The 12,778-nt window shown below is 37.0% G+C and overlaps 1 protein-coding gene across 3 annotated transcripts in view; it reads left to right on the plus strand.

The window, feature by feature from the left end:
* The window catches only part of ARIH1 (ariadne RBR E3 ubiquitin protein ligase 1), a 107,217-nt gene that overhangs the window by 39,128 nt on the left and 55,311 nt on the right, over positions 1-12,778 (plus strand). For all 3 annotated transcript variants that reach the window (XM_027553149.1, XM_027553148.1, XM_027553150.1), the window contains one exon: positions 8,576-8,643. In XM_027553149.1, coding sequence (XP_027408950.1) covers positions 8,576-8,643 — 68 coding nt within the window. The remainder of the gene's footprint in view (positions 1-8,575; positions 8,644-12,778) is intronic.

A 12,778-nucleotide genomic window follows, 5' to 3' on the forward strand; every position in this document is an offset into this window, starting at 1 on the left:
GGCCAAAGTATTGGAGGTTTAGCTTCAGTCCTTCCAATGAATATTCAGGACTGATTTCCTTTAGGATTGACTGATTTGTTCTCCTTGAAGTCCAAAGGACTCTCAAGAGTCTTCTCCAACACCACAGTTCAAAAGCATCAATTCTTAGGCACTCAGCTTTCTTTATGGTCCAACTCTCACATCTGTACATGACTACCAGAAAAACCATAGCTTTGACTAGAGGGACATTTGTTGGTAAAGTAATGTCTCTGCTTTTTAATATGCTGTCCAGGTTGGTCATAACTTTTCCAAGGAGCAAGCTTCTTTTAATTTCATGGCTGCAGTCACCATCTGCAGTGATTTTGGAGCCCAAGAAAATAAAGTCTCACTGTTTGCATTGTTTCCCATCAATTTGCCAGAAAATGATGGGACCAGATGCCATGGTCTTAGTTTTTTTGAATGTTGAGTTTTAAGCCAGCTTTTTCACTCTCATCTTTCACTTTCAGCAAGAGGCTCTTAGTTTCTCTTAGCTTTCTGCCATAAGGGTGGTATCATCTGGATATCTGAGGTTATTGATATAAGACAATGTACATCCTTGACGTACTCCTTTCTCAGTTTGGAACCAGTCCATTGTCCCATGTCCGGTTCTAATTCTTGCTTCTTGAGCTGCATACAGATTTTTCAGGAGGCAAGTAGAGTGGTCTGGTATTCCCATCTCTTAAAGAAATTTCCAGTTTGTTGTAATCCACGCAGTTAAAGGCTTTGGCATAGTCACTTTTAGATATATAATTCCATGAGTTTTGACAAATGCCTAGAGAATATAAATTCCATCTCAGCCAGCTTATAGAACAGTTCCATTATTACCCTCTAAAAGGCTCCATTCTTATATCCTGTTTGTCCAAATCATACCACCCCCCAACCGCTGGCAACTAGAAGATTTGTATACCATCTCTGTATTTTGCCTTTTCTACCTTGTCATAAAAATGGAATCTTGCAATAATGTTTAGCCATTTGAGTATAGCTCCTTTCACTTAGAATTTGCATTTGAGATTCATCTGTACTGTTGTAACAATAGTTCTTTGTTGATGAGTAGTATTCCATCCAGTGGATGTACCACCATTTGTTTATACATTCCCTAGTTGTAAAACGTTTAGAGTGTTCTCAGTTTTTACCAGGTATGAATAAAGCTATTATATACGTGTGTGTGTGTGTGTGTGTGTGTTTGTATGTATATATATAAATCTGGAGAGGAAATGGCAACCCACTCCAATACTTGCCTGGAAAATCCTGTGGACAGAGGGGCCTCGCAGGCTGTAGACTGTGGGTCGCATAGGGTTGGACACGACTGAGCGACTGTCACACACACACACAGACATCTTCATACAGGATTTTGGGTGAACATACGTTTTTGTTTCACTTGGGTAAATTCCCAATAGTCAGATTTTGGGGTTAAATATTATGTTTAGCTTTATAAGAAACTGAAACTTTTCCTGGTGGGCTGTATTTTTGGCTGTGCTGGGTCTTAGTTGCAGCATGCAGGATTTTCTAGTTGCGGCATGTGAATGAACTCGTAGTTGTTGCATGTGGGATCTAGTTCCCTCATCAGGGATTGGACCTGGGTCCCCTGCATTAGGAGTGCAGAGTCTTAGCCACTGGACCAGCAGAGCAGTCCCTTGTTTAGCCCTTGCTTGCATTCCGTTCATGTTTACTACAGCTTTTGGTTTCATTTATTTTCTCTTGTTTTTCTGTCTTCAGTTTTATTGACTTCTTTTTATTAATTCTTCTGCTTGTGTGAGGTGTAGTTTGTGCTTTAAAAAAAAATTTTTATCTTTCTTCATTTCTAATGTAAGCATTTAACACAATGAATTTCTTCCTAAACAGCATTAGCTACATTTCACAAATTTTGATGTTTTGTATTTTCATAGTCCTCAGTTCAAGATGTTTTCTAATTTTCTTCAAGACTTCCTTGTTGACCCTTGGATTACTTAATAGAAGATGGTTTATTTTCTGAATCGTCTGTTCAGTGGATTACTGAGAGAGGAGTTTTGAAATCTCTAAGTATAATTGGGTGGATTTGTCTGTTTTGCTTTCATTTCTGTCAGTTTTTGCCTCATTTATTTTGGGACTTTATTGTTAGGTGCATGTTTTCTTGGTAACTTGACCTTTCCACTGAGATTTCTCTTTATCACTGGTAAACTTTCTTGTTTTGAAGTTTACTTTGTCTGAGAAAAACAGCTGCTGCAGCTTGTGCTTGATTTGTGTTTTGCATAATACATCTTTTTAAAAAATTTTTATTTTTAGTCTCTGTATATCATTATATTGGAAAATGGGTTGTTATATAAACAATATATAGTTTTGCCTTAAAAAAAATTAAACTTTCTGTCTCTTTTATTTTCATTTAGCAGCACAAAGATTTCTTTTTTTAATTAAAGCATAATTGACATACGACATCAGTTTCAGGTATATAACATAATAATTTGGTATTTGTGTAGTTATCTCTGTCTTTTGTGGATTGCTGGTAAAGTGTCTGCCTACAATGCAGGAGGCCTGGGTTCAATCCCTGGGTCAGGAAGATTCTCTGGAGAAGGAAATGGCAACCCACTCCAGAACTCTTGCCTGGAGAATCCCATGGACAGAGGAGCATAGTAGACTCCTACAGCCCATGGGGTTGCAAAGAGTTGGACACGACTGAGCGACTTCACTCTCTCTCTCTCTCTGTCTTTTAAGTGTTGTTTTTTTGTTTTTGTTTTTTCCCCATTTTTAACATTTAATGTAATTATTGATGTGGTTGAATTTGGTGGTTTAAATTATTTTTCTCTTTTGTCCTCCTTTTCTGCTTTCTTTTGGATTGAAATTTTAAAAATATTCGACTTTATATATGTATTGGTGCTTTTATCTCTCTCTTTTTAAGTTGTTCCTCTAGGCGTTATATACAAATATTTCACTTCACAGTCTACTTAGAGTTAATATTTTCCCACTTCAAGTGAAACATAGAAACCTTATAGCTATATAGATAATGTTTGTATTTGTCCTTTTGTATTGTAGTTGTCATACATGTTACATCGGTATACATTTAACCTTTCCCCTCACCATAACATGTTATAAATTTTGGTTTCAGCAGTACTGCATATTTTCAGAAACATAAGAGGAGAAAAATAGACTATGATATTTACTCATTTACCATTTCTGTTGCTCTTCCTTCTTTGCTGAAATTCTAGGTTACCCTCTGCTACCATTCCCTTTCTATTTGGAGAACTTCTTTAGCAGTTCCTTTAGAGCAGGTCTGCTGGCAGTGAGTTCTCTTGGTTTTCTTCTGTCTGAGAATATCCTTTGCTTCAATCCTGAACTATACTTTTCATTGAATATAGAATTTTAGGCTGGTAGCTTTTGATATTATCCCACAGGGCCCCAAGACTTCATACACACCCATACACACACTCACTCACTCACTCACTCTTGTTATTGACATATCTTTGAGTTCACTGACTGCTCTCTCATCTCCTCTGTGCTCTTGAGCCCATCCAGTGATCTTAGAGTTTTTTAGTCCTAAAATTTTCCATTTGGTTCTTCTTCTTTCTTTCTTTCTTTCTTTTTTTTTTTTTTTTAATAATTTGAGCTTCTGTCCTAAGAATTTCTTTCATTCACTTTAAGGTGTTCACCCTTACCTAATGCGTCATATTTTTAACAGCTGCTTCAAAAGTCTTTGATAATTCTAATATCTGGGTCATCTTGGGGTCAGACTCAAGTAATTGTCTTCTCCCTTGATAGTTGATCAGATTTTTGTTATTCTTAATTTGTTTCTGTAGTTCTGTATTCTCTCCTGCATGTGAGATTCTGTGTCTTCTTAAAATCGTTTCAAAAATGCTGCTGCTGCTGCTAAGTCGCTTCAGTTGTATCCAACTCTGTGCGACCCCGTAGACGGAAGCCCACCAGATTCCCCCATTCCTGGGATTCTCCAGGCAAGAACACTGGAGTGGGTTGCCATTTCCTTTTCCAATTCAAAAATGCTAAGGATCTTTTATTTGTTTTAGTAAACAAGTCAACCCAGTTAGGTTCTACCCAGAGTTCTTTCTCACCTTATGTACAGGTTGATTCCATTAGCTGTTCAGTTTTCTAAATCTTTGCTATGTTCACTTTGCCCCTCCCATTCCCACTAGGTTGATCTAGGATTTGGGCAGTGGTTTATATCATAGTTCTGTTCTGAAAACTTCCTATTCTTCTTTGGCTGTTCCACACATGTATTGCTTGCATTTGAGCCTAGGACTTGGTTCATCATAGAAGTTGGTTCATCATAGAATTAGGAATCTGCTTCTGCATCTCTCTCCTTACAGTGATTTCCTCTGTCTCCCAGGGGACCTTTTCTTTATTCCTCTAGCTGAATGTATGGAGTTCTCTCAGTTTCGGTTTTCTGCCTGTCATGCCTTGAGGTGAAGTGGCAAGAGATAAAAAGAAAATAATAAGGATTCTCGCACACTTTTCACAACAGTTCTTCCTTGTTCCTCTGTTCAGAGCAGTGGGTTTTCCCTGGTAGTTTTCTGTGGTCTGCAGTAATGTATTTTCATGGCTGGGACTGGTCTCAGGCCAAGGCTGGGAGAAATAAATAAAGGAAAATGAAAAGTATTCTCTCTGACTTCTTCAGGGGCATTTGCCCTAGTACTCTGACCAAGAAGGTGCGCTTGGCTCAGTTTTTACCGAGCATGCCTATTACACAGTTTTGCCTATTTGGCCCACCCTTGTGTCCAAGCAGGAAATAAAGGAGATAAAACAAACAGGATACTCATTACCATCTTATTTGTTGTTCTTCCCTGTTCTCCCCAATCTACCTGCTGTTATTTGTCAGAGGACTCTTGTTGGTTGTATTTTGTGCAGAGTTTTTAGTTGTAATTGGTGGGAGGGAGATGCCAGGACCAAAAGTCAGATTGCTCTGTTTTTAAATAAAAATAACCATGATTAATGTGTAACTTTTATTTGACTAAAGGTACCCATTTTTAAGTGTATAGTTTGAGTTTTGATAAAGATTTTCCCTCATCATTACCAACCATCACATTTTTCAGTCCCTCAAATGCCCTTGTGCCTTATAGCTTTCTGTCACCCCCTCCTCATCCTGCCTTGAATTACCCTGTTTTGGAGGATATAAAAGATATTTAAACATATGTAAGTAATATTTTTAATAGTCCTTTGCATTCTCCCACATAGAATAAATGAAGGAATATTAGATCCAGATTGTCCTAGGCTAGAATTTCCAACTATTGTACTTAATTAGAGGTATGATGGAGAAGGCGATGGCACCCCACTCCAGTACTCTTGCCTGGAAAATCCCATGGACGGAGGAGTCTGGTGGGCTGCAGTCCATGGGGTCGAAAAAAGTCGGGCACGACTGAGCGACTTCCCTTTCACTTTTCCCTTTCATGCATTGGAGAAGGAAATGGCAACCCACTCCAGTGTTCTTGCCTGGAGAATCCCAGGGACGAGGGAGCCTGGTGGGCTGCCGGCTGTGGGGTTGCACAGAGTCGGACATGACTGAAGCGACTTAGCAGCAGCAGAGGTATGATATTGGATAGTTTTTGTATACGCCTGGAGCCTAGTCTTAGTTCTCTCATATTTAAAATGGGAAGTAGGAATGTTTCCCTTACAGAGAGCTTTGAGGATTAAATGGGGCATATAAAGTACTGTGTTGTATATGTGTGCTCAGTCTCTTAAGTCATATCTGACTGTTTTTGACCCTGTGGACTGTAGCCCACCAGGCTTCTCTGTCCCTGAGATTTTCTAGGCAAGAATACTGGAATGGGTTGCCATTTCCTCTCCAGGGGTTCTTCCCTACCCAGGGATCGAACCCACATCTCTTATGTCTCCTGCATTGGCCGGCAGATTCTTTACCACTGGCACCAACTGGGAAGTTCTTACACAGGGTTTGGAATATAGTAGATGTACAATAAACGTTATTTTTCCATCACCTTTCCTTATATTCAATGCACATAAATGACTTGAGCCAGCTGCACTGAGATAGTGATCCAAATATATTTATTTAGTATTGTGAAATATTCTCTTCCCTGAAGTGTAGATCACTGGTAGAATATAGCTATTTTGGCATTATGATGTGGTTTAGCCAAATTTTCCAGTAGTATCCTTCTGGGGAAAATTTTCTGGCATGTACCTCAATAAAGTATTATTATTTTTTTAGGTCTTTATTGAATTTGTTACAGAATTGCTTCTGTTTTGTTTTTTGGCTTTTTGGCCAAGAGGCACGTGGAATCTTAGGATGGAACCTGCATCCACTGCATTGGAAAGCGAAGTCTTAACCATTGTACAGCCAGGGAACTCCGTGTAATTTGGTTTGTTGGCCCTGAGGCCTGTGGTATCTTAGCTCCCCAGCCAGGAATTGAACTTGCTTCCCCAGCACTGGAAGGTGAAGTCTTAACCACTGGACTGCCAGGGAGGTCCCTCTGTACACTACTAAACACACACTTAAACCTACACAGAAATTTTTGAACAGCCAAAACCAGAAAGATTGCCATGTTTTCTTCATCCTGGAGGACCACTGGTCTAATGTTCTGAATCCCTTTGTCAACAAGCACATTTGGGGGTGGAACCTAGGAATCTGTTTTTTAACAGAACATTCCATAGTTATTTTTGAAGAATCAATAAAACAGGTTTGGAAACTCTGGATGAGACCAGTTTATGATGTGGGATCTCAAACACAGAAAAGGCACTTAGCAACATTAGGTCAAAGAAGGCATTTCCCCACCTCTCCCATATTTCTGTTTGCAAGTTGAGACTTAACAGTTCCTGAAAAATTTTCCCCAGTGGCAGAGAATGTATAGTGTTTTGGATGTCCCAAAGTTATAGTTGCAAAATCCCAATGAGTACTACTAAATTTTCCCAATTGATGGGATTATTGCTCTTATTTTAAATATGACTGAATTACTATTTCAGTTACAGGCAAGTGAAAGTTGCTCAGTCCTTTCTAATGGAAATCAGAATTGTGGCTTCCATTAAGAAAAAATGAAAGTCACTCGGTTGTGTCCGACTCTTTGTGACGCCATGGACTATACGGTCCATGGAATTCTCCAGGCTAGAATACTGAAGTGAGTAGCTGTTCCCTTCTCCAAGGGATCTTTCCAACCCAGGGATTGAACCCAGATCCTCCCGCATTGCAGGTGGATTCTTTACCAGCTGAGTCACAAGGGAAGCCCACAATCCTATTGTAAAAGAGCTGGATATGTGATAATATCTGTATTCTGTACAAATATTATAATTTAGGGTGAGCTAATAGGTTTCTTTTCACCTATTCTTATAGACTGACAGTGTTTTTCTCAAATGGTGTGTTGAAGGAAGATTCTTAAGTCTGAGTCTAAGAAGTAAGGAATACCTAGATGAATTAGCAAAATGTGCTTGGAGCAGAGGGTTGGGACTTACCATATCTGCATCTTTGGCTTTTTTGCCAAAGGTGAGTCGGACACAGCTTAGCAACTAAACAACAGCAGCAATGTGGATGTCTATGAATTTTTGTGACAAATGATATTACTAAGAATAATTGATAGGGATTTCTTTCATGACATTTTTATACAGGATTGCTTTTAAACTAAATCAGTAGATGTGTGTTATTAATTGAGCCATCTCCAACTCTTTGCGACCCCATGGACTGCAGCTCGCCATGCTCCTCTGTTCATGGAATTCTCCAGGCAAGAATACTGAAGTGGGTTGCCATTCCCTTCTCCAGGGCATCTTGCAGATCCAGGGATCAAACCCAGGTCTCCTGCACTGCAGGTGGATTCTTTGCCGTCTGAGCCACCAGGGAAGCCCAAACACTTACTGTGCCCGGGACATTGCTGTCTAACCATGGTTTATATGCAGAGACCATTTTTGAAATGTTACTTGATATAATAAAATCATGCATTAAGTACAGATGAGCAGACTCAGGTTTGAGTTTCACTTTTGGCATTGTAACTAGCTTTAGTGTCTTTGAATAAGTTGGGCTTCTTTCATCTCCTGGGCCCCATCATCTTACTGAGGTAAAACTCTGTTCACTAGTTTCATGGCAAGCGGGAGGCTCTTTGACATCACTGCATGATGATGGGGCACTAAACTTTGGACTCTGTGGTTTCCTGTGAGAAATGAAATGGTGGTTACAGATGATGCTCTATAAATTATTTCATAGTACAGGTATTTTGTCTTTTTCATTAAGTATGGGACTTTTGAATTAAAAATGGTTTGGACTGATTAGAGCTATTCAGTACATAAGATATTAGAAACTTTATTGATTTACAATGTGTTGATCTGGCAGTCTGTTAAATCTAATTGCAAAAAAGTTCACTTTATTAGTGCCTGATTTAATACAGTAGTTTTTCATTTAATTTCTTCTTGGCTTATTGTGAATTCTGCTTTAGAATCTCATAGAAGCGTGACATTAGTGTGACAAACTATTTGTAAATAGTCTTGATCTTAAAATTTTGTATTTTCTTAGGGGAATAAAGAAATACCTTAGGAAAGGTAATTTGGGTGGGGTGTTATAGAAGAGTAAATTCAACCTAAAAAATTCACTAAATGTCAGTAAGTGCTATTACCTTAAAATGACTTTTTTCCCCCCCTTCTTTAGAATCCAGCAACTATCACAAGAATACTCCTTAGCCACTTCAATTGGGATAAAGAGAAGCTAATGGAAAGGTAAGGAACTATATTGTGAGCTTTATACTTAGAAGTAATTATGGAAAGCCTGTTGAACTGAATTTATGAGACACAAGTAAGGGATTGATTTATATACTTACCAAACTCGTGTATGAGTAGTATTTGCTTTGATATATTCCCATGTATGAGTAGTATTTGCTTTGATATATTCCCCATCTGTAAGTTTTGCAATAAACCTAGTGTTAAGGGAACTCAGGCTTGTTTCTTCTTTTACTTTGGAGGTGAGGTGTGGTGACTCTGCCTCAATATCTTCTATAATACATCCCCTTGAGTACTGAGAACTAAAAGTAGGTGTTTTTTTGTTTTTTAAGGACTTGATACAGCCTTAGAACACATGAATAAGATCTTCCTTTAATTACTTAAAACTTTCTTCCCCATAAACTTTTAAATCTACTGTAGGCACAATAATGACATTTCTTCAGTAAATATAAAGAAGTTGCTCAGGGTATCCTTACCAGCAAAACAGCTGTTTGGAGTGATTCTCTGGTTTCAGTGCAGGACTAAATCCCATTGGGCATTTTCTCGCTGGAAATGTTTCTGGTTCTAAAGGCAAGAAATTACAAGGACTGGAGAATGATAGTAATACTGCCGTCTTGATCTTTTTGTCTTTCTTAGATTAGAAATTTGAAGCACTTGGTAATAGGATGAGAGCCGTTATTTATTCTATCAGTCTAAAATTAGCAGTTCTAATTTTAAATGATTTTAAAATTGCATACAGTTTTTGTTACAACCTGAGAATCCAAGTATTATGAGAAATAAATGGAAAATATTTCCTGTGTGACTTTAAAATCAAAAACGCTTTGCAAAACAGATGTTAATTAATACCAAGAATATTATGAAGTTTCTCACATCTTGCACCCCGATACAATTTAATAGTAACAACAATAATTGTTAATTATTGAGCCCTCTGTGCCAGGCATTATTTCATTTTATCTTGGTGATAGCTTTATGGAGCTACAAATTATTATCCCCACTTAATAGTTGTAGAACCTAAGACTTAGAGCTTGATATATTTGTATGAGTTTTGTAACACAAGGAGTTAGCACTTAAACTCAGATTTGTTGGACTCCAAGGCTTATGTTCTTAGACACATACTGTAGAACTTTCCCAGGTGCTTGAAGAATAAAATGCTCCTTGACTAGTGTGGTGGTTTTTTTCCCCCCTATTTTTGTATGGATCTGACCTTTTTTGAAAAAAATCAGTGGTACTTTTAATTTTGGTCAAGTTTGTTTTCAAACTTACTTTATGACACCTCTGTTAGGAAAAAGGTAGGTTTCATTGTTTACATCTGATACTCCTCTGCTGAACTAGACTTATTTTATCAGTATATCCTAAAGGCATTCTCAAATTTGCCCTGCAGCATTGCTGACACTGTTGAAAGCATTCTTCAATTAAATACTATACTTAAGTGTGACGAGTATGAATTGAAATAGGTGACTTCTGAAAACTTCTAGTATGTGTGAACATTTCAGTTTCTCCTTGTAATTCCAGTTTTTGTTTTGTATATTCTGGAGATATATTACTGGGTGCTTGTAAATCTTTTGTGTTTTTAAATCAGTGTGCAATACCTTTTGTCTCACATAATGTTTCACATTATATCCTATGTTGTCTGATGGTAGCACTGCTATACTTTATTTTGTAATTACTAATAAGTTTAGATTTAGTTACTGATTTCCTTGATTTGTGCTTTATATTTATTATGTTTTCTGTTGGGTTATTTGGCTTGACCAAGTTTCCTTTCCCTTTGTTCCCCCCTAATAATTTCAGAGTTATATATTTTATTTCAGTTTTTTAAGTGATCACCTTTATAGTTTGTATATGTATACTTAACTATAAGTTTATAACAGTATACTATTTATATTCATGTCCTACATAAGACAAAAACTGTAGCATAATTTTCTTCTCTGTCCTCCTCTCTTCTCTCAGTTGGATAAGTTGATATATTTGAAGTTCTCATTTAATGTTAAGCATTTTTACTATTAGTATATTTAACTTTTTTTGTTTTTTGGCTAAATTTTTTTTTTTGGCATCCCACTGTTTACTCCATATTTACTTTTTTTTCCTCCCTCGAGAGTAATACATTCTTTAGTGCTCTATGAGAAATTTTTTTTTTTAAATTTTAATTGGAAGATAATTACTTTACAATATGGTGATGGCCTCTGCCATACATCAACATGAATAGGATGTACGCATACATGTGTCCCCTTCCTCAAGAAAAATTCTTAATAGTTTGAAATTGTGGAGTAAGTTTGGAAAATATAGCTAATTGCACACTTCAAGTCTGAGGACTCATGTTTTTAGTTTGGGAAATTCTTAGCTATTATTTGTTTAATATTACCTTTTCTCCATTCTCTTGTTGCTTTCTAGAATTCCTGTTGGTTATATGTTGAGACTTCTGGATCTCTTTTCCACCTTTTTAAAAAATGCTTCTTCTGTACTTGTCTCTTTACTTTGGTCTGTGAAAGTTCTTCAGGTTTACCTTTAATTCACTAACTTGCTTTTCTTATTGCATCAGCTGTTTAGCCATCTTGAATTGTTTAACAGTATCCAACTTACTCATTTTAATAACTTTATTCTTGTTTTGTGGGTGCTGTCTCTCTAGGCTGGTGTCAATAAATAAACTTAGAGTTTAAAATATGTATTGGTATTTTGTGTATCCTTCAGAGTATATTATTTTCAAATTGGTCACATTCTGGGCTATAATACATTCCAAGAAAAATTGATATGTTGCTTCCATTTTCACACTTGCAAAAAACTCAGAATCCAAAATTGAAATTATTAAAAGTTAGAACTAAATAATGGCAGGTCAGATGTGGAATGTGGCTGAAGAGGTACAGTGAAATTTATAGTCAGTATCTATTAAAAAAGATAAATAGGGAGAAAACAAACTGAACCTTTGAAACAGGAAGTTAGAAAAGTATATAAAATAAACTCAGAGAGTAGAATAGTTATTTAAGATAGAAACAGCATTAGTGAACTAGGGAACAGAAATAAACATCTTTGAAATGGGTAAAGGGAAATAAGAGAATGAGAAACAAGACCTAGATACCTGTTACCTGAAATACATAAAGAATTCTTGGAACTCAGTAGTAGGATAAAGACCCAATTTTAAAGTGGGCAAAAATCTTAATACTTAGCTTATCAGAGAAGATATACAGACGTCAAGTAAGCATATGAAGAGATATTTAACATCACATATCATCATTAGGGTACTGCTCATTAAAATGGGATTGTCAAAATTACCACCACACACCTTGGTTAGCGTGACCAAAATCCAGAAAACACCACCAAGTACTGATGAGGATGTGGAAAAGCAGGAATTCTCATTCATTGCTGTTGGGAATGCAAAATGGTCCAGCCACCTTGCCTCCAGTTTGGAAGTTTCTTATCATATAATCCAGTCACGCATCTTAATAGTTAGCCAAATGAGTTGAAAACTTGTGCCCACCAAAACCTGTACATGGGTATTCATAGCATCTGTATTCATAATTGCTAAAACTTGGAAGCAACCGAGATACTCTGCAGTCGGTGAATGGATGAACAAACTGTGGCACATCCAGGCAATGGAATATATCGTTGCTAAAACGAAGTGAGCTATCAAGCCATGAAAAGACATGAAGGAACCTTAAATGAGTATTGGTAAGTGAAAGAAACCAGTCTGAAAAAGTTGCATACTGTTTGATCCCAAGTGTATGACATTCTGGAAAAAGCAAGATTATGTAAATAATGAAAAGATGTTGCCAGAAGGTAGAGGGATACAAAAAAAAATCTTTTGGGCAGTGAAAGTGTTCTTTATGAAACTGTTAGGATAAGTATATGTCAACTATACATTTATCTAAATGCATTGACTGTATAACACCAAACCTGACACCTAATGTAAACTATGGGTGACAGTGATGTGTCAATGTAGGTTCATTGCATCAAATGTACCACTCTTATGTGAGATATTGATGGAAGGGGAGGTTGTGTGTGTGTGTAGTGGCAGGGGTTATACAGGAAACCTCTGTACTTTCAACTTTGAGCTTAAAATTGCTCTTTGAAAGGTAAAGTTTATTTTGAAAAAGAGGGAGATAAATCATTGTAAATCATTGGCAAATGTGATTGGGGTAAGAGG

This window comes from Bos indicus x Bos taurus, chromosome 10 (assembly GCF_003369695.1).
Source record: "Bos indicus x Bos taurus breed Angus x Brahman F1 hybrid chromosome 10, Bos_hybrid_MaternalHap_v2.0, whole genome shotgun sequence".
Classification (NCBI taxonomy): domain Eukaryota; kingdom Metazoa; phylum Chordata; class Mammalia; order Artiodactyla; family Bovidae; genus Bos; species Bos indicus x Bos taurus.